The sequence below is a fragment of the Crinia signifera genome, chromosome 3, assembly GCF_055691185.1.
Source record: "Crinia signifera chromosome 3, ASM5569118v1, whole genome shotgun sequence".
In the NCBI taxonomy this organism is placed as follows: domain Eukaryota; kingdom Metazoa; phylum Chordata; class Amphibia; order Anura; family Myobatrachidae; genus Crinia; species Crinia signifera.
In genome coordinates, this window is record NC_139219.1 from 30081367 (window position 1) to 30104277 (window position 22911).

General features: G+C 47.4%; 1 protein-coding gene and 1 pseudogene across 2 annotated transcripts in view; one reads left to right on the top strand and one right to left on the bottom strand.

Annotated features, from left to right (window-relative positions):
• The window catches only part of LOC146062463 (calpain-8-like), a 61800-nt pseudogene extending 54698 nt beyond the window's left edge, over nt 1-7102 (top strand). The window contains exons 17-20 of the transcript XR_014471331.1: nt 210-288; nt 2215-2331; nt 4940-4998; nt 6392-7102. The product of XR_014471331.1 is annotated as a calpain-8-like (transcript). The remainder of the gene's footprint in view (nt 1-209; nt 289-2214; nt 2332-4939; nt 4999-6391) is intronic.
• Nucleotides 7103-12503: 5401 nt separating this feature from the next.
• The window catches only part of LOC146062852 (calpain-8-like), a 66764-nt gene continuing 56356 nt past the window's right edge, over nt 12504-22911 (bottom strand). Inside the window, exons 16-21 of the mRNA XM_083174858.1 lie at nt 18821-18885; nt 16503-16571; nt 15711-15789; nt 14694-14810; nt 13622-13680; nt 12504-13204 (exon numbers count right to left, since the gene is read on the bottom strand). Coding sequence (XP_083030984.1) covers nt 13181-13204; nt 13622-13680; nt 14694-14810; nt 15711-15789; nt 16503-16571; nt 18821-18885 — 413 coding nt within the window. The 3' untranslated portion in view covers nt 12504-13180. The remainder of the gene's footprint in view (nt 13205-13621; nt 13681-14693; nt 14811-15710; nt 15790-16502; nt 16572-18820; nt 18886-22911) is intronic.

Consider the following 22911-nt stretch of genomic DNA (forward strand, 5'->3'; position numbering starts at 1 on the left):
TTTAGCATATCAGTCTTTTCGGAACCAGCGCCAGTGAGGCAATTTAGGAAACCTATTTATTAGACCTGGTTCCTAGGAAGCTGCATTTTTTCCCGCTCACAAAATGGCCGCCACTGGGGCATTCTTATGCATTTAGTTCAAAATGGCCGCCTCCTTTCTGTACAATGGCAGCTGCAAAGCAATTGATATTGATGTTCTGTGCCCAAAAGGAAATCTTCAAGAAGAGGGATGAAGAAAGATCCGGAACCATCGATTCACATGAAATGAGGATGGCTTTGCAGGATTCAGGTCATTTTTTCCCCCTCTTAGAATTTGGAGTTTTTATTTGGTACTTGTTTCCTAGCACGGCCACACCGATTTACATCGGGGTGGTCGTGTCGGAAAAATCGCGTCGATCGCATCGCATGCGATTTGGTCGCATGCGATCGATGCGACCGACCCGATTTTTTGATTGAATGAAATGTAAATCGGGTCCCTGGGACCCGATTTTACATTGGATTCAATGTAAAATATTCCCAACCCCCCCAAATTTAACGGCGTAAACCCCACCCCACGATAGACGCCAACCCGAAGCGTGGTGAGCGCAGCGAGCCCGCGAGGGGCGGCGGTGCGCGTCCTCCGACCTTTTCATTCCCCTACTATCCACATCGGCGTGGAGTTGAGAATAGAATAGTGTGGCGAGCGCAGCCAGCCCGAAGCGTGGCGAGCGCAGCGAGCCCCACGAGGGGACGCGTATACCTGTGAAGTTATACGCGTCCCCTCGCGGGGCTCGCTGCGCTCGCCACGCTTCGGGCTCGGTGGCTCGCTGCGCTCGCCACACTATTCTATTCTCAACTCCACGCCGACGTGGATAGTAGGGGAATGAAAAGGTCGGAGGACGCGCACCGCCGCCCCTCGCGGGCTCGCTGCGCTCGCCACGCTTCGGGTTGGCGTCTATCGTGGGGTGACGACGGGGACATCTATAATGTGAAATGGGTCATATTGGCCCATTTCACATTTTTCACATTTTCTCACGATTTCAATGTTAAAAAATATTTTAACATTGAAGCCTATGGAAAAATCGGGGGCATCGCGTCGGGACCAATGTTAATGGTCCCGACCGACGCGATGCCCCCGATATTTTACCTTTCCCGACACGATCCTCACGATTTCAATGTTAAAATATTTTTTAACATTGAAGTCTATGGAAAAATCGGGGGCATCGCGTCGGTCGCGTCGGGACCAATGTTAATGGTCCCGACCGACGCGATGCCCCCGATATTGTGTCTTAGCCGGCAAAATGGACCTGATTTCAAAGGAAATCGGGTCCATCGTGTGGATCGTGTACCTTAACTTAAAGGTACACGATCCACAAGATTGTGGCCGTGCTAGGAAACAAGTACCTTTTATTTTTATTGTACTCCGCTCCCATCTTCCCTATCCTTCCATTTTAGTAGCGCTGATTCTAGTTATGGCTAATTTCATAAGTCTATAGCACAGGTTCTCAAACTCGGTCCTCAGGGCCCCACACAGTGGATGTCTCCTCACAGAATCACAAGTGAAATAATTAGATCTTTTAAAATGTGTCAGTGAGATATGAATGCACCTGTGCACCTGGAAACTGTGAACTGTGTGAGGTCCTGAGCACCGATTTTGAGAACCCCTGTTCTATAGATTTACTCTGTACTATAAATGCACACTGGGTTGTATTACAGTATGGAGTTGTGTTTGTCACCACACTATTTCTATATCACTTTGATATTTATTACAATTGGGCACCCTGATCATTCCAATATGTCATTATATGGTATTTCTGCTGTTGTTGATTCCCTTCCTCACATCATGTCACTGCCATTGTTACATGCAGCCCTGTCCTCACTGACACATCACTCATCTCCCTGATATACTCTGTGCTGCTGGGGATCCTGCTCCTCCAACTATATACCTCTCAGTCTGTGGTTTCCTGCTGCCTCCATTCCCCTCCTCACATCATGTCACTGTCCTCACTGACACCAATTCATCTCCTGATATACTCTGTGCTGCTGTGGTACCCTGCTCCTCCCACTATATAAGTCTCAGTCTGTGGCTTCCTGCTGCCTCCATTCACCTCCTCACATCATGTCACTGTCCCTGTCCTCACTGACACATCACTCCTCTCCTGATATACTCTGTGCTGCTGGAGACTATTGCAGGTGTGGCTGGTAATTGATAGTTACTCTGGCGTTATTTCCCCAGGCTTTACACTTAGCAACAAGATCCAGCAGTGCATTACTTGGCGCTACTCGTCCGATGACCTGACTGTTCACTTTGATGGGTTCGTCTCCTGTATGATCCGTTTGGAGACCTTGTACAGTAAGTGACTTCCTCTGCCAGTGCCCATGTGACATGTGATGCCGACACGTCATTCCACAATAACTGCAGCACATTCTATTATTATGTTCTATACTGGTGTAGTCCTGTTTCCAACTTATGGGTAGCCAAGTACACCACAGATTGCAAGCTCTTGTTGGTTATGTTCTGCTGCTTTGTAATGTATTGCATTTTGCTACTGTGAAACCCGTAAAATTATGATGAAAGTATTTATTTTTGTTGGTCGACAGTCATTAGGTCAACACCATTAGGTCTACATGCGTCTAGGTCAACATGAGTCTAGATTGACATGCAGGAAGGTCAACATGAGTCTAGGTCGACAGGGTCATTAGGTCGACATGGGGTTTTTTACATTGTTTTTTCAGCCGACGTGTGCCGACAGGCGGTATTTCATGCCCTACCATCCACTAGCGCGCGGGGGGGGGGAGAATAAAATAGTGTTCCGAGCGTAGCGAGGCATTGTGCCCGAAGCATAGCGAGTGGAGCGAGCCATGCAGTGGCGTAACTATATATTTTGCGCCCCCCCGCCAAATTTTTTCGGCGCCCCCCCCCCATACTCATACCTGACGGTCACTGTCCCGTCCAGTCTCCCTCAGTCACCGCTGCGCTGCTGCCCGGCCGCATCTGCGTCACACTGTCCCGTCACTCGCTCCCGGCGCCGGCTCCTGCTGATAATGAAAAGTGACTCTTAGAAAATGGCTGCCAAAACTGTCTGCAATACGGGGGCAGCCATTTTCTAAGTGTCACTTTTCATTATCAGCAGGAGCCGGCGCCGGGAGCGAGTGACGGGACAGTGACCGCAGATGCGGCCGGGCAGCAGCGCAGCGGGTAACTATAGCACCGCAGCCCCCCAGGCGCCCATAGTTACTCTGCGCCTCCCCGCCATGGCGGGGGCTGCGGAGGCTTAGTTACGCCACTGGAGCCATGCGAGGGGACGTGGTGCTACGTTACAGTGTTCATGTCGACTGTCGACATTCAGGACAATTTTTTTTAAATCCCATGTCGACCTTTTGACTGTCGACCTTACTCTGCCTAATGACCCTGTCAAGCTACCCCATGTCGACCTAGACTCATGTCGACATTCCTACATGTCGACCTAGTCTCATGTCGACCTAAATGCATGTCGGCCTAATGACTATCGACCAATGATTCACACCCCAAAAGTACCTAGAGAAAGTATGTTATTATTGAACACCTTTCTTATTGCATAATGGTTCTGTTTTATAACAATTTTAATATTTTTATATATTGTACATTTTTGTGATCATCTGTTGTTAATTATTAGGGTCAGTGAAAGCCCCAATCCTCGACTGGTTATACGCTATACGATCAGCATGAACGATATGCACGATAACGATATAATTAATGTTATCCTCCTGCATGTCGTGCAGTGTGTACCCACTATATCATTAACGATGCGCACTCCCACAAATTGTTAACGATAACTCCGATCATCTTAACAAACAGTCCAATATGACGATATCGCCGGTGATTGCGTGTCCAGCGTGGTTCCGGAACAATGTAGTTACTTATTTATGAACAGTTTATTATATATAACGCAGCATATTCCATTGCGCTTTACAATAGGAGACCCACAACAAACTGGGTATTTACAGAAAGTCAGAGGTAGGAGGGCCCTGCTCGCAAGCTTACAATCTATAGGGAAATAGGCATTGATATTCTTTATTGCATTAATTCCACCACAATGCAAAGGTCCCCGGTGTGCTGTATGGTACGGTGACCCAGCAGTTTGGCCAGGGGTCAGGAGGATAAGTTAGCAATGTCTTCAGTGTTTACCCGCGGGTCATTGGTTTTAGGTGCATTGACGATATCGGCAAAAATGCCACATATCATATAGTGTATAGTGTTATATATGCCTGTTGCTTCGCTGACTGTGGTTTGTACAGAACAGCTGAAGAACTGACTCATTCTTATCTCTGGGTATTAAGGCATACCTCCCAACAGTCCCAATTACAGCGGGACATTCCCGATTATCAGGGCCTGTCCCGCTGTCCCTCCCGCGGTCGGCAGTGTCCCGCGGTGAGGGGGGGCTGTTGGGAGTCCCCCCTGTCGGCTGCTAAACAGCGGGGAATAAACGCTGTGCGCATGCGCACAGCGTCTATTCCCGCAGCCAGGGGGCATGGCTAGAGGCTCACAGAGCCTCTGGGTCATGCCCCCATAGCGGCAAAATGGGGGCGTGGCCTCGCGGGGGAGCCGCGAGTATAGGCCACGCCCCCGAAATTAGGCCACGCGCCCCCCCCCGAAATTTCCGGCGCGAAGGAGCTGCGTCCCGCATCGACGACGACAAAAGTTGGGAGGTATGGTATTAAGGTGCCCACACGGTCCATTTTTTGTGCATGCAATGTGATGCGATGAAAAGCATGTACAAAAAGTTTTGTGCATCACATACTTTTTGTACTGTACGAAGAGATGCCGCGGGAGCGCGCATCTCAAAGTACAAAACGGACCCGCCGCATCGGACCGCGTATGGGCACCTTTAGACTGATGTTAAATAGTAAATGCAAATAGATCTGTCTAACCTCAGATTTATTTTAAATCCGCTTCTAAGTTGTTGTTTGTTTTCTTGCAGAAATGTTTATAGGTTTGGACAAGTATCACAGTGGAAAGATCATGCTCACCTTACAGGAGGTACTGCCGCTGTTATTTAATTAATTCTAAAAAAACGGCAATAGTGTTTAACAACAGTGCCACCTGCAGGTTAAAAATAGGTAATGCAATTTATTTCCAACATTCTAATCCTACAAATCCCAATGGGCAGAGAACTCTGGGCCCCATAACAAAATTTGATAAGGGATCTCCCCCTTTGTACAGGGTGACACACACACGGATAGTGTGGGATAAAAGGTGTCACAATAAAATTTACACAAGGAGTAGGAGGGTACAAAATGTCATATATGGGAGGGGTATCTTTGTAATGTACATGGTTTCAAAATGCACACACAGACGCAGGGGGTCACACAGAAGGATGTATGGGGTACAAGGTTACACACAGGAGCCCCCTGGATTAGGGTATAGGGGCGAGGTGTCATACACAGGGATAGGGGGTTCAGGGGGTCACACACCGAGGCTGAGGGGTCTCACACACACAGAGGAAGGATGTAGAGTGTGGGGAAGCTGTCACAAACCAGGGATGAGGGTGGAAGAGGAGACAAGGTGTCACATATAGGGAATGCAGGAGGTAATACACCAGGGATGATTGGGGGTCGAAGGGGGTCACACACACAGAGGAAGAGGATATTTGGGTCATAAGGTTTCACGCACACTCACAAGGGATCACACACAGGGTACAGGAAGTAGGGTACAGGGCTCCATGGGCTCTTAACAATCAGGGGGATGGGCTGCAGGGAGTCCTGTGGAACCAAGCACAAGGTGAAGGGGAGACCAGCGGCAAGGGAAACTAGGCTGGTCTGACTTCATGATGGCGGTGACGCCCGGCTGGAGGCACAGTGTCATCCTTGTGCAGGATTGTGAGACAGGCCCAGCGCTGCTCAGTGGTGGAACTTGTGAGTGGTTGGCCCAGGTGCAAAACTATAATTTGGGCCACCTCCTCCACTCCAACCCAAGTTCACAATATGCCACACAGCAGTGGGTGGAAGCAATGAGCCCCTTAGTCCTCAGGGGCCCCGGTGCAATGCACCTGCTGCTGGCGCTGCTTCCCCTCATGGTGCGGCTGCTGGAGGAAAGAGGTGCTGAGTCTACTAGGCAGGGGAGGGGCGGTGCAACATCTATGACATCTGGGGGAAGAGGGCGGTGCAGGGCACAGGCACACCTCTCCGGCGCATCGGGGGGCTGCCACTGCCATGAGTGCCTCTGCACACATTCATACAGGGCAGTATAATTGGGTGCAGGGGGAGCAGCAGGCCCTACCAACAGCTTGGTCCCCATAATAGCTGTACCCCCTGCACCCTCGGTAGTTATGCCACTGCCAATGGGTACATTGAACATTAACACTTTAAAATCAGGACTAGTGCAAAATGACACTTGCATTTACGATTACTCTATGTCTGTTTTGTCTTCACAGATGCTCCAGGCTTCGTTGGTCTAGAGAATATGTATCGGACCAATTGGAGTTGGATTAGGGCTATCGGGGCCTTGGATATTTCAGATAGAGGGGCCCCCATTAAAAATAAAGGCAGATTTTATCTATCTATCTATCTATCTATCTATCTATCTATCTATCTATCTATCTATCAAGAAGTGACACTCCGTGGACATTTAAGTTAGTTTAAACCTGCATTAATAATTACTGAAGCTTTAAGGCCTTTGTGGGTCTTTTCCCAGGGTACAGATTTACACTAATGTATAAGTTGGGGTGCTACTTTCAAGTTTTAAAAAAGCTTCACATTCTCCCCTCCCCTTAAGTGGCATATATAAAGCAACTAAGGGTTCCCGAGCGTATGAATATAGTGAGGGCGGGCTCCATCCATTTGGGTGCCAGACGGGATCCCGACAGTCATTTACCCAACGTCGGGATCCCGACTGTTAAAACGCAGACAGCTGGGTTCCCGACGGCCACCGGCTATTCTCCCTCATTGGGGTCCATGACGCGGCTTTGTTGCACTCGCCATGCTGTCTGAGTCTGGCCAGTTGGGATCCCGACATCGTGCTAATGACTGTCGGGATCCCGACTGTTGGAACCATATACCACACCTCATCCATTTTGCTTAGTATAGGAGTCTCTCATTACCTCAGGAGCAGGTTACCGGCTTGCAGAGAGACACCTAAAGTGCTGTACTGATTTGCAGAAATCTTCCTGTTTGTCCGAGCCGGGCAGACCCGGATTTCTGTTTTGTTTTTCTTTTATTTTTGTTACCATTGTTGCAAATAAAAATAACTGACTATTTGTACCAAACACCTATCTGAACTGTGCCACTTTTTGGGTTGCTGAAAGCTGCAGGTGGCTACTACACATTCCATTAGACAGCCCGCGGCATACTTGGCTATTTTTGAAAACTAGTTTCATGGGGGATTATTGTTGGTAGCAGAATTTTGCACAGCGCCCCATTGAGGGGGCGTGTCATGCTCCACTTAAAGGGCGTGTCTAGTTCCATATATGGAGAGACTGTGAATGTGGTACCTAGAAGTGTGGGTGTGGACTGCTACATCTGAGAGGAATTTTTTAAAATGACTTCTATCCAAATATAGATGAGCCCCAAAGCAGTTAGTAAGAGATACTATACTTGGTAAAGTGCTGGGAAATGGTGCTGATGATTCACTGTAAATGTATCTGTCTCTAATTTCTTTTTTCCCCAAAAATGTACCAGTGTAATGTGGGCTAGGTGATATGAGGGAGATTGCTAGACTAATGATGGAAAGAGGGAGATTGCTGCTATGTCAGGGAGTCTCCTGTAGAATACAGGAGGGGACGCAACTATGACCCACTGAAGCCGAGTCACTACTGTGACGACTGCTATCAGTGTGGGGCTGGTTGCAGCTACATCGACGCATTTTGGTAAAAAAAAGATCCAATCTGTGACTGGTGGTGTGTGTGTGTGTGTGTGTGTGTGGGGGGGGTCCTCTCAAAGAAGGGGGCCCATGGGGTACTTGATTGGGCTCCTTTTCTTTTTACAAGAAGTGTAAACCTTCTAAAGAGGACTAGTGGAGATGTTGCCCCTAGCAACCAATCAGATTGTACCTGTCATTTACTCATTCACTTACTTTATACAGCTCTTTAACCTTCAAAATGTTGCCATATTACTCTTTGTACTAATTTACATGAAGACATTTAATCCAGTGGTGCCTCAGGACCAATGTTCCCTCTAATTTTACGAAGACTGTGTGCGGCTAAAGATTTTGGCTGTGCAACTTTGGAAGGAAATTAACATTTTTGTGCGTCACATATATAACTGTAAATGAATGTTCAGCATTTGTGTTAACTTTACTTCAAAATGATTTTAAACATTCAAAACACAGCACACAATGGAGTTAATGGGTGAAACACACATTAATTGAGTCCACAACTGCAAAAAGGGATCACTGCTGCTTTGTGCGCTCTGTTGTAATGTCTGTGCGCACGCTTGTCAAGTTGTGTGCGCGCACACACGCGCACAGCTTAGAGGGAACACTGCTCAGGACCCTTGCAGGGGTGCCCCAGGTTGGTGGACCATAGAACAAATCAGATTATTTTTTGTCATTGTAATAGGCAAAACTAGTGCTGGTAGCTGCAAAATCATAAACTATGTGGAAGAACAGAAGTGAATCCTTTCCCTCCCCACATAATAAGACGTAATGATGACATATAAACATCATTTTCTTAATTTAATATTTTTTTTCTAAATCAGAAACTTTAATCCTAGGGGTGCCGTGAAAAAAAATTCTGATACTCCAGGGTGCCGTGTTTCAAAAAAGTTTGGGAACCACTGATTTAATCAATGAAAGACAGCTATCTGAGATAATCGCATACCTCCCAACTGTCCCGATTTTCTCGGGACCGCGTACGCACAGCGGCTATTCCGCTGGCCATACCCCCACAGCAGCGAAAACGGGGGCGTGGCAAACATAGACCATGCCTTAAATTTCCACCCTTCAGCATTGCCAGAATTTGCGAGGTATGTAACGGGATATAATCATTAGGTTGATTTTCCCAATGTTAACAGTTATAATGATGACCTACAACTTGTGAGGGCTTGGAGGGCCACATGTGGCCCCAGGGAAGCCTTCTGCTCACCGCTGATCTTGGACATTCTGTAAGAAGAGAACCAGGATCTGATGGTTGCTATGGGTAACTTCCACCCATAAACATCACTACACACTGCGCACGGGGGGTGCCGGGGGTGCACAGGCACCTCCTAATGACCCCCCGCACGATTTTTCTAACTGGTTTTTTTAAGGCTAAAGTTCGCCGCTCCCCCTGCCGCGGACGTTGCACAGTGGGGGTCACTAAGGGCGGTCGCCGGCAGAACTTTGGGGTACTTGCTGGTGCTGTGTTTGGAGCTCATTAAATATCCGGCAGCAGGGAACATCGCGCGGTGGCAGAGGCGGGCTGATGCGAAGGCAGTACTGGAGTTACAGTACCTCAATACCTGAAAAGTAACTCCCCCTGCTGGTGGATCAATCAGATCAGTGTACCAAGTCTGAGACAGCGTAGCTCAGGCTGCAGACTGTCACTGCATATGACGCGGCAAAGCCTGGGCTGACTCACACTAGCGCGCAGCTCCACTGTGTCCTCTCCTTGAAAGTTCCGGCAAGTGGGTTCCTCACTCGGGGGGTTATTCTAGTCCATTCTTTCTGACAAAATCCTTCTTAGATGGACAAAACCATGTGCACTGCGGGTGGGGCAGATGTAACATGTGCAGAGAGAATTAGATTTGGGTGGGGTTTTTCTTCAAAGTGAGATCTATATTGAAGTGTAAAATCATGCAGTCAGTATTTTCCCTGCACAGAAACAAAATAACTCACCCAAATCTAATTCTCTCTGCACATGTTACATCTGCCCCCCCTGCAGTGCACATGGTTTTGTCCATCTAAGAAGGATTTTGTCAGAAAGAATGGACTAGAATAAACCCCTTAGTTCACACCATCTGCTGGCATCTCCTTACTGTCTATTCTCCTAACAACCCCTACCCCCCCCCCCCGCCCCCACCACCACTCACGGGCTGCATGATGTAAGAGCCCCTGCAATACAGAGCTGCTCCAGGTAACTGTTCTCTGACCTGTGCTCCTCACATTCAGAGATTAATTGTATACTCTCTGTCTCCATGTCTCTCTCTCTCTGTGTACCTATCTCTCTCTCTCTGTACCCTCTCTCTCTCTCTCTCTCTGTACCCCCCACCTCTCTTTCTGCATCCCTCTTTTTTCTGCATCTCTCTTCCATTTCCCTCTCTTCCTATGTTTCTATGTCCTTCTCTTATTCTACTCCATCTCTCTCCTCATGCCCCCCTCTCCATGTTTCTCCACATTCCCTTTCTCTCTTCAGGTCTCCATCTCTCTCCATGTGCATCCTCATATACTGTATATTACAGATTCAAATATGTGGAAAGCTTTTCCTAAAAATCCTGCATTTTCCCCTGAGTGCTAGTCTTTCTCTACATGTCAGATGTTTTATGTTTTTTTCATTTATATTGTTTAAAAAAAACACACATTATAGCTTAGCCTGATGCCGGAGTGCATCACTACCCAAACCATTTTAATACTGCCTTTGCAGATAGATAGAGGCACAATTAATGCTGGTGCATTGCATCAGGGCATGCCACATTAATGTGGCGGGATTATCTGGAAGGGGCCACCAACAAAAATCCTATGCCTAGGGCATCCAAATAGTTAGGGCCGGCTCTGTGCCGGGGGATGGGATCAGATTTCTCTTCCCGAGCCCTGTTCTAGCTGCCACAGCCGCCGGTGCAGTGCGGACTGTGACGGCTGACTTCAATGCTGTCTCCATGCTCTGACCTGTCCCAGAGTCCTCCTGAGCCCTCCGGGCATGTAACCCCCATGGCATCGAGCATGAAGGCCATAGCAATTAACATGTAGGTAAGCAACACTTATCTGGCATCATATGTAATAGCCATTACGGTGTGTGGTATAATGGGCATTACGGCGTGGGGCATAATGTGTAATGGGCATCACGTGTGTCAAAAAATGTGTAATGGGCAACACAGTGTATGGTATAATGTTTATTGGGCATTACGGTGTGTGGCATAACATGTATTGGTCATTATGGCATGTGGTATACTATGTAATGGGTGTGTAAGGTGTAAGGCATTACTGTGTAAATTTTATCCCTGTTAGCCCTATTTAAGAAAAAAATTGTCAAGCCCTGGCATAATGTGTAATGGGCATTATGGTGTGTGGAATTATGTGTAATGGACATTATGTGTAAAGGGCATTACAGTGTAAATGTTTGCAGAGCTGTCGGCGTGCACTGTCCCTGTTTCTAGTATGTGTGTGGAGGGGAGTGATTAATTCTGAAACCTATATACATAAATAAGTCACATTCTATTTAGTTTGCACTGACGCCTAGGAGGCGGTGATGGACACGCCCCTCCAATGGTGCACCCCCTAAGAAAATGGGCTGCGCACGCCTATGCACATTAATCTCCAGTAGCCTCCGTTACTGTTCCGTAAATAAGGTCTTCTGATACCGCCAGTAGCCAAGCCTCCAGAAATCCTGGTATGCACAGAGGATGCGTGCAGGGCCCTCTGACCTCACTGTCTGACTGGTATTACCCAGTCCTGATTTATTACTGTTTTCTCGCCAGCTGTAAAGAGGAACAGAATTTGCTGGTGCTATATAAGTAAATGTTAATAATATAATTATAAATTAACAATGATTACATTACAGCTACATTGCCCATAGCCAATGGATTGTGCTGAAGAATCTCTGGCTGTAACTACATATATACTGATCTGATTTGTTTCTGTGCAGAATAAATACTGGCTGCTTTATTTTCACACTGCAAAACAGATATCAGTTTGAAGTACAAACCCCACCCAAATGTAAGGTGGCCATCCATCTACAGATCGATTGTCAGATTGGGCTGGTTGGAGCAAAAACCTGGTAATATCTGAATGACAGTGTTTTGGGCCCCATACATCAGCAATTAATTGTGACCATCCTCCGTTCTGGAGATGATTGTCACAATTAATCTTTAATGTGTGGGCTCCCAATCAAAAATTAATAGGGATCGCCAATCAATTGCTGAATCAGATTTTTAAACATGTTTAAAAATCTGGTTTTATTGGAGTTTCATTTTTTTATGTGTGGCCATTCTAACATGAAAAATCTGCCGATCACTGAAACAAATCTGTAGTGTGTGGGCAAGTCAAACAGATTGAAGAAACGATTAATCTGGAGAGAAAAAAATCACTGGATATGAGAAGCAATTAATTGTGATTGCTGATGTATGGTGCCCTTTAGGTAGTTTTCCAGCATTTCAAAGCAAATGGACAATGGTAATTTGCTCTCATCCATTACCAGGATTTTGTTCCAACCAGCCCAATCTGACAATCGTTCTGTAGATGTATGAGGCCCATAACTCTCTCTGCCCATGTTACATCTGCTCCACCTGCAGTGCAGCATGGTTTTGTCCATTAAATAATGAGTTTGCTTTAGCGAGTGAACCAGAATCAAGCCCATTGTCAATAATTTATCATTTTATTTTTAAGAACATGATGCCATAAGCTTGGCACACCTATTTTAGCACCCATTCCTCTTTGCAGCACCTCTCAAGCTCCATCAGCTGCAGTTGTCAGAACACTCCGTGCTGTTCGCTCAGCCAGGGGTTCCAGGGATCTGCGCATGCGCGGTTAGTGCTGAACCCCCGCCGACCGCACTCCACTGCCGGCAGTGCGGTCTGAAAAACATAAGCTACAATGGGCTACCACCATTTCAAAATGGCAGTAGCCCAGGGACCTGATCCGATGCTGCCTGATGTTGATACATCGGGCAGCATTGCATCCCCCATAGTAACTTATAAGGGAAGCGGCCAGCGGCGATGATCAGAGATTCCTGCTGTGGTCCCTCCTAGATACATCAGAGGGGTACTTCATATTTGCGGATAACCCCTGAAAATGGGTGTGATCGGGGATTTAGCGGGAAATATTAAATGATAAATGGATCCTTGAACCAAGTTTTCAGAAACTTTCCTTTGGAACTTTCCAACACTGACACCGGTGAAAATAACAAGCACACAATACACAATAGGCCCAGAACATAATGTGTACTGTATATGAGGAAATATTGAACCCTTTAATATCATACATGTGCCTCCACCTATCGGTATAAGACGATGCCGTTGATGTTTATACAGAAACTCAATACATGTGCAGGACACGGTGAATCCCCATCGACCTCCGCCACAGAGTTGTCAGCCATTCAGATCAGTCCGGCACAGAGCCACTGCCAAGGGAAAGAGAAGCTACATATAGTACTATAAGGATTAACTTACATACTTTAAATAAAAAACAAATTGACAACCCTATTAATATGCACAGAAATAAGAATTTGGTTGGTTGCTATTGGCAACAGCACCTCTTCTCATTTTTAGAAGCTTTTCATAAATTTACCCCAAAATGTCTACATGGACAACATTTTGACAATGAGAACTTTGACAGCCATTTTATGGGGGGATACCTGCAATTATTAAGAATTTCCAGATAGCAGGGACCAGTTCCTGCATCGGTGCAGAGATTAAGGGGAGGTTACCATAGCAACCAGTCTGTCCGCACATGACAAATGGCAGATGAGCGGCAGGTTATTCTTGTTAGCAGATTGCTTCTATTTTTCTGCGTCTTCACATCAAAGACAGAAACTTACCTCAGACAGGGACAAACTGACGTTCCCGCTCTTATTTATATCCAGGATATTAAACATTTCTAAAGAAAAATAAAAAGGACATTTTACTCTAAGAGATTGTTCCACAGTAATAATAATAATAATTACCAGTCAGCAGCTCTCATGCAGGGGGGCAGTTTGCTACTTATACTGAGCATCCAAGAGAAGCGAAATTGGTCCAGCTCGCCATGCGGCGAAATGCGTCTCCTGTTTCCAGAACACAGCAGGTGCAGATGCGGGCGGAATATGACAGGAGATGCGGGGACACGGTGATGATATAAAAAGCAGACATTTCTACACCCAATGTCATATTTTTTGACTAAGGTTCCTAGTTTTCCTTCATAATTTGTGGGTTATTTGCCATAAATAGACACAATTAAATCGACCCGTTAGTATCCCAGGATGTACTATGGTGGGGTACCTCCATTTCCAACAGAATCCACAGTACCACAGATTTCATTCGGTGCTGTGAGGCTGCCAGATTTAGCAAGCTCCAAAATGCGCCAATATGATAGCGCCATAGGACGTATTCTGCATGGACATGCCCTTGTTGTACTTCAGCCGATGTGCTCAACACTTTACCATTCCCAATCTTCATCCACGTGGATGGAAAAGTAGACTGTTTCATGTGTCAACATTACTGTGCCAACCTTTTTTTTGTGCTGACCTATTCCTCATGCCAAATTAATGCTGGTCGACCCATAGTGGTTTAATTATTGACTGTTAACCTAATGCATGTCGACCCAATTGCCTAATTGAAATCAATTTGCAATAATTTGCTTATTAAGATTTTGCTTGGTTTCTTTGGCTGCCACACAGACGTGACCGTTGTACCCACCAACAGCGGGTCCAAAATCACCCAACATATCCACCCGCAGGGTTATCAGCTGGCCCTATAATTCTTTCTGCCGAATAATATAGAGAAGTACATTTGAAACCTCACCATGGTCACCCCAACCCCATGACAGCAGCATCAGACAAGTACTAGGGTACAGAAGTAGTGAGACAATGGGAGTCGGCTTGGAATAGGGCGTAAAGCAGCGTCAGCACTCACTGAGCAAGGTCTCCAGGCGCATCAGACATGCTATAAAATCCTCAAGATTAATGCAAAGTTCTTTAGTAGCGCAACGCCGGGTGATGATGTCCTGAATCCTGGTGTTGAAGGTAAAGCCTGGAAATGTAAGATGTCCAATGTTATGTCTGACTGCATACATACATACAGTTATATGCAAATGCAGGTATAATGAGCAGTGTTGTTGGAGGACCACCTCCTGGCCCCATGGCGGTTCCACTCTCTGCTGTGGAGATACTGTAACTCCAACACTCACTGACTGTATCCTGGCCCCATGGCGGTTCCGCTCTCTGCTGTGGAGATAACTCCACTACTCACTGATTGTATGTCAAATTCACATTATAATAAAACAGGCTTTTATTTAAAAAAAATATATATGTATAATAATAGGTTTGAAAATGCAAAATTTGTGTTGTAAAAAAATTACAGAAAAATAAAAACTTTCATAAATATAAAACTTAAAAGTTTTTTCTTTGTTTTAAATGTAACTGCAAATTTTAAAAAAATGTTTAATATATTGTAGAGCACTTACCCCCTTCCTTTGCAGGTGAGGATTGAACCGGCACACGAATGTAGAAGTGAAAAAAGACGTTTAATGTACAAGCATAATTTGCACAGACAGTCAGCTGTAACCTAACAGCTGTTTCAACCACTTCCTAGTGGTTTTCATCAGGAAGTGGTTGAAACAGCTGTTAGGTTACAGCTGACTGTCTGTGCAAATTATGCTTGTACATTAAACGTCTTTTTTCACTTCTACATTCGTGTGCCGGTTCAATCCTCACCTGCAAAGGAAGGGGGTAAGTGCTCTTTATTATCAGTTTAAGTTCCTGGCACCGAAGGACTGTTAACTACTTGTTGAGTGCCATCCTGCTAAACTACTTTGATTAATATATTGTAGAAATATGTACAGTTAAAATCGACCCCACTTACAGTATAAGAATCTTAGTGATGTGCATGATCTAACACTTAAATAAAAGATAATCATTATTATTCTGTCACCTGCTTTCTGCAACGCGTTTCGCATTTCATGGGCAGCAATAGTTCCTGAGAGGTCGGTGTCCACTTCCAGGAAGATTTTCTGTGGAATAAATTTATCACTTTTTCTTGTATATTTGAGCACGTGGACTGACAATTTGTCAACCGCGTTCCCTCGCTTGGCTCAGTTCAATCGCCATTCTTCCAACCAGTGTATGAGAAAAATGGTGACATTGGCCGATACATGTGAATCTATTTATGTATCAACCAACGCCATGTTGACATTATACTTGGTTTGACATTTTGTATATGTCGACCTTTTCAATATTGACCATATGGTGTTGACCTAGACACTGTTGACCTATAAATGATTGTAGACCTTGGTGTGCCTGATTCAGACCCGTACACTTAGCTGCGAATTCGCAGTACCAGTGAATATCGTACATCTGAGCATGCTTAAAGATCATAGTGATCATCCGCAACGCCTGCGATGGCTTTTTATCATTGGCCGTACACACCCTGATTGACAGGCAGCTGGCATTTGGGGGGGGGGGGGGGGATACCCGACCGTTTCTTGTGGGAGTGTCAGGGGAAAACGCAGGTGGACCCAGACATTGGAGAGGAGTACCTCTGATGTCAGCTCCAGCCCCGGATCTGCCATCCTTCATCTCAGCGCTGAGTAAGGCACAGAACGGATCTGCAAGTTTTCGCACTGCTGCGATGCCATTCGCAACCATGCACAGGGGCGGGATTTCACTCTGGTGGGCAGTAGTAGCCCAGTGGTCAGGTCTGAATTACCCTCCAATAAACAGTTACCATGTAATTCTCCAGCTTCATCCAGAGAACTCTATACTCATCCTTGCTCAGTGTCCCAGTATTGTCCAGCTGTGTGTTCTGCAGTTAAGGTTGTTGCAATAAACTATGCATGGACAGATAATATATAACAGAGCATATAGTACAGGAGTGGCCAGCCAATCAGCCGCAAAGAGCCGAAAAATCTGTTCTTGTAAGACAAAGAGCCAATACGCCAGTTTCATCTATCCGGCCAGCGCAACCATATCTTTCAGTCTCACGAGCTGTTCCCGAGAATGGGATGCACGTACATGTGAGACAATTGCGCATCCCTGCACGGAAGATATGGCATGCTGGCCAGATAGATGAAACTGGCTAAACCTGTAAAAAAAAATAATATATATATATATATATATATATGCAGGGGGTGGGTACTGTCCTGCGTTGTAACCCCAAGGTAGATCTGGATTCGAAATTAGTCCTTTTCTTGAAGGATCGTTCCTCCCTCTAGAACACAGTCCTGAATGACAGGCGGCCGCCAAAAATTCTCCTAATGGGACGTTGCTGATCCGTCTCAATGTGGGTAATATCTAAAAAGTTATGAGAATGGCGTTCTATGGTGTAATAGATTAGTGTATTCACTGTGGCTTAATTTAGGTTCTGCGTATATATATATATATATGCATTGAACATCAAGTACACCTACACACATATATATATATATATATATATACTTATATACACACCTTTTTCTTTTTTATGCATTAAAAGAGCCCTGCTTACCATGGGAGGCTCAGAATGGCAGGCGGTGGTGCAGCAGTAGGAGCTGGAGACGCAGGTGTTCACATTGTCCCAGCCCCGCCAGGACACGGCAGTGGGAGGAGGAGCACAATGAGTCTCTCTCTTTGTGCTCCCACTGCCATGTCCCGGCGGCGCTGGGGCGATTTCACCGCAGAGCCGCACATTGGGCCTTATTCTAGTTCACTCTTTCTGACAAATTCCTTCTTAGATGGACAAAACCATGTGCACTGCAGGGGGGACAGATGTAATATGTGCAGAGAGAATTAGATTTGGATGGGGTTTTACTTCAAATTGAGATCTATATTGCAGTGTAAAAATAAAGCAGCCAGTATTTACCCTGTACAGAAACAAAATAACTCACCCCATCTGCCAATGTTACATCTGCCCCCCGGCAGTGCACATGGTTTTGTCCATCTAAGAAGGATTTTGTCAGAAAGAGTGAACTAGAATAACTAGAATTGTGAGGGGGCGAGCCGTGGGTTGGCCACCCCTGGTATAGTATTTTAAATTTACCGCAATCCCCCTTTTCACACTCCTGATTGGTTAGCCAACTTCCCAGCGGGTATAAATACGGGTTGAGCGTGAAATGTTGACATCAAATGATTTCACCTGTCTTCGCAAATACATGTCAGTGAAAGCTGACTTTTATTTGCGTGCGCCTGGAAAAATATGGGTCGGGCAGTTGATGTCCTTTGACAGCCCATGGCAGGCATTGGCCCTCCCCCGTACCCATGGGAACATCCATAAAATGCTAGACGAGCCTCATTCCTGCCTCTGTCCTCCCCCGGCCCTCTTCCCCCAAGTGTGTAACTCGCTAAAGCCGTTTGTTGCCGGGGTCTTGCACCCCCAAACATCGGAATGGGACCGAATTCGCCCTATTCCGACTGAACATGAAATAGGCCGTCTGTGCCCAAGTACCTAGAAGACCTGATGCTGTTTTGAAGGGTGGTCGCACCAAATAATGATCTGAGTTAGATTTCTCCTCTGTTCATTCACTATTGGTTTTTTTCATTCCTAAAATGAAACTTTTAATTCATTTATTTTTTAAAGCATTCTTACATTGCAGCATCTTTTCCACACCTTCCCACGTGGCCCATTTTTTATGGATGACATGTACACTTCCCCATGGACCCAGAACAGGCTGACCAGCCATGGTGCTCACATTTTGGTCGGGGGGCCCTTATGTAAAAAGTGTCCCCTGGCTGTGGCATTAGCCTGCTGGCTGTTTGAGCCCGATGCTGGTTTCTGAAACACGGGGGGGGGACCCCTACTCCTTTTGTCCCCCAGTGTTTTGGGAACCAGGACCGGGTCAAGAGGCCAAGAGCCTGGTACTTGTTATAAAAATACAAGTGGATACCATTCATTTTTACCCCTGTATTTTGGCAACCAGGACCAGCTCAATAAGCCCGAGGGTGGTTATAGCTGGACACACAGAAGCATCGCACGGATCATCCTTACATATACTATACCAATACGGATTACCCAGAACTGGGACAGTGCGGAACATAGTAATTATATGACATTTATCACAGGAGGGATACATCCAGGAGATTAACCATTTCTCTGCACGTCCTCAGACAGAATCCATTTGATTTGATATCAGAACCTGCAGGGACAATCATGGTGGGGATTACCAAAAGAGCAACATTGACATAAAAGATCCATCTAAATCTTTTCATTGTCTTCCATAGGGTAACACCAGCAAAACCTCTGCACCAAAGTCCAGCGCGAAAACTGAGTTTTACCCACATTCTGATTCCCTCGGAAATGGACAAAACCATATGCACTGCAGGGGGGGCAGATACAGGGCCGGTGCAAGCCCTGTTAGCGCCCAAGGCGACCCACCCCCACGCCCGCCCCCTCTCTCCCGAACGGGCACCGATCGCCTGGGGGGGGGGGGGCAGCGGATTGCCGCTAGTCTAGCTCGGGGGGGGGAGAGACTGCGGGCGCTGTCCAGCCAGGGGGAGGGGGAGTTGCCGGCAGCTGAGTGTCCGCTACAGTGGAGGGGGGACTGCGGGCGCTGTCCAGACTAGGGGGAGTGGTAGGGTTACCACCTTTGTGTTGAGCGATTCCCGGACAGTGACCCGCCCCTTGACACACCCCCCAGCCCACCCATTGACCCGCCCCCAGCCCCGCCCCTTGACCCACCTTATTATTATTATTTTTTACATTTGCTTCAAATCTATTCTTGATTTCGCACACAGTAATACCACATACACGTTACGTCACACACACTGCAGTGGCGTAACTACCGTGGGTGCAGGGGGTGCAGCTGCTATGGGGCCCGAGCTGCTTCCAGGGCCCGCAGCTCCCCCTGCACACACACTGTAGTCTGCCCTCAAAGCTTAAGACTTGGTCCTCCCTGCCGGAGCAGAGCCAGCACCTCCCGGCTACTGTAAGCAGCAGCAGCCGCGGAGGATGCAGCGGCGGCGCCCTACCCCCCCACAAAGTTTTCACTAGCCTGTCACTGTCAGGTGGCAGGCCTCGCTTGGGCTTCTGTTCGAGACGCAATTCGCGGACATTTAGGGGGCGGGGCTTAATGCCGGGAAGGCCCCGCCCCCATCAGAGACCTCTCTGGCTGACTTGCTCACGGCTGCTGTTATAAGGTAACTTTCTCGTCTCAACTCCCTTCCTAGTTCTTCCTTCTCTCTACACCTTCACTCAATTCATCTCTCAATCCAAGTGAAGCAAGCAGTGTGTTCATGTCACTGACACTAATAGGATTTTTAAATGTTTATAATCTGGACATACTTTAGCACCTTGATTTTATCTGAGTTAGGATAGAGGGGCTTCCTGTGTGTGTACTTTCCCCACAAGTAATAGCTGACTGCCCCTACTACTGTAAGCGTGCTGGTGGTCTGCCAAATGACTATAGGTGTACAACTGCTACCTCATTTGTGTGTGTGGGTGTGTGACACCCAGAAACCACCTCCCTGCTGTGTAACCCCTTCCCTTTTGTGTGACACCCTGTGCTTCCCCGCTGTCCCCACCTTGTGTGACACTGTACACCCCCTATCCACGTGTGTGTGACACCCTATAACCCCCTCCTCACTGTATGTGACACTGTACACCCCCTACCCCTGTGTGTGTGTGTGTGTGTGTGTGTGTGTGTGAGACACCATGTACCCTCCTATCCCTATGTTTTGTGATGCCTTGTACCCCCAATCAACCTGTGCATGTGTCACCCTATACCCGCACTATACATGTGTACCTCCGCTCCCTGTAGAAGGGGGGCCCCTTCAAAATTTTGCTATGGGGCCCACCAAGTCCTAGTTACGCCCCTGACACACTGTAATGCCCATTACATGTTATGCCACACACTGATGCCCATTATATATTATGGCACACACTGTGATGCCCATTACACGTTATGCCATGAGTGGACAATTTTTTAAAAAAATAGGGAGAAGATGGACAGTGCGCACCAAAAATTTGCCCCATAATGCCTATTACACGTCACACATCCATATTATACCACATGCCATAGTGCCTATTACACATTATGCCAGGGCTCAACAATTTTTCCATAAAAGAAGGACAGCAGTGACCGTGCGCACCAGAGGCCATGATGACCATTACAAGTTATGCCAGGGCTCAACAATTTTTTAAACCTATGGATAACACCGTAATGCTTGTTACAAGTCCCACACCCATTACATATTATACCACATGCCATGATACCCATTACATGTTATGCGACACACCGCAATGCCCAATTCATATTATGCAACATGCTATAATGCCCATTACACGTTATACCAAACACTGTAATTCCCATTCCACATTATGCCACACACTGTAATGCCCATTACATATAATACCACATGCCGTAATGCCTATTACATATTATGCCACATAAGTGCCGCTTACCTACATGCTTGCTGCTATGGGTTTCATGCTCTATGCCAGGGGTTGCATGCTCTATCAGTCAGGTCAGCAGGAGCAGAAGAGAGGGTCCCTGTTGAGGGCAAGAGGGGACCCTAGGGCCTGCTAAGGCAGGGGGGCAGCCTCAGCCACAGGCATCCCACACAGGGCTGGAGACAGCACTGGCCTGCAATACACAGTGGTGGGGCTGGGGTGGGCAGTGGAGGGTGCCTCAGTAGTCTGTCAGACAGACACTGACTGGGACTTGGGTCTCTGGGACAGCTGGTATGGTGTCAGTGTCACTCAGTCTGGACAACAGGCCAAGCATTAAAGCAGCAGGGGGCAACTTAGGGCTCCTCAGATAGCCAGTGCCAGTGTGCCACACAGCAGCAGCCATGGGGGGGGGGGGGGGTCACTTTTACTGTTACTGATGGTAGGCAGTGGAAGCACACTAGAATGGCTGGACATGCAGCATCCAGCCTGATGTCAGCCAACCTTATAATTAAAATGTCGTCGGAATCCTTGACACTGACCGTGACAACTCTCTGGCACAGCTCACTGACAATGCTCCCTGACACATCTCTCTAACATTGACACTGCTCCCTGACGCTGACTGACACTGCTCCCTGACGCTGACTGACACTGCTCCCTGACGCTGACTGACACTGCTCCCTGACACATCTCTCTAACATTGACAATGCTCCCTGACGCTGACTGACACTGCTCCCTGACACATCTCTCTAACATTGACAATGCTCCCTGACGCTGACTGACACTGCTCCCTGACGCTGACTGACACTGCTCCCTGACGCTGACTGACACTGCTCCCTGAAACATCTCTCTAACATTGACACTGACTGACACTGCTCCCTGACGCTGACTGACACTGCTCCCTGACGCTGACTGACACTGCACCCTGACGCTGACTGACACTGCACCCTGACGCTGACTGACACTGCTCCCTGACGCTGACTGACACTGCTCCCTGACGCTGACTGACACTGCTCCCTGACGCTGACTGACACTGCTCCCTGACGCTGACTGACACTGCACCCTGACGCTGACTGACACTGCTCCCTGACGCTGACTGACACTGCTCCCTGACGCTGACTGACACTGCTCCCTGACGTTGACTGACACTGCTCCCTGACGCTGACTGACACTGCTCCCTGACGCTGACTGACACTGCTCCCTGACGCTGACTGACACTGCTCCCTGACGCTGACTGACACTGCTCCCTGACACAGCTTTCTGACACTGACACTGACTGATTTAAAAAAAAACAAAAAAAAAACAGAAAACTGCTTGTAAGGTAGCGGAGGCTCGAGGTCACAGGGATGAGGTGCTGCCCCGTCAGGAGCACTGACATGGCGCTTCTTACGCAGCAGCAGCAGCCGCAGTTACACTTACTGTCTAGGTCTGATGATGTAACTAGCAGCGCGTCTGCTCCCACAGGTACCACACATGTCCCGCCTGCCTGCTACAACGCCACCCCCGCCCGGCTATTTCAAATCTCACGGTCTAGCAGCCAATCAGGATCCACCACTCCTGATTGGCTGAAGAACCGCGAGATTTGAAATAGCCGACGAGCAGACTGTCAGACAGGTCTGCACAGCGGCGATCTCTCCCCGTGTCAACTCCCGGCGCATCTCCTCACCTCGGCTCGCGCGTCGCGCTCTAGTAAGTCACTAGTAGTGGTAGTGGCAGCGCGGTTCCCGGACATTGTATAGTCCGGGAACGCCACCCGTCCGGACTCCGGACATCTGGC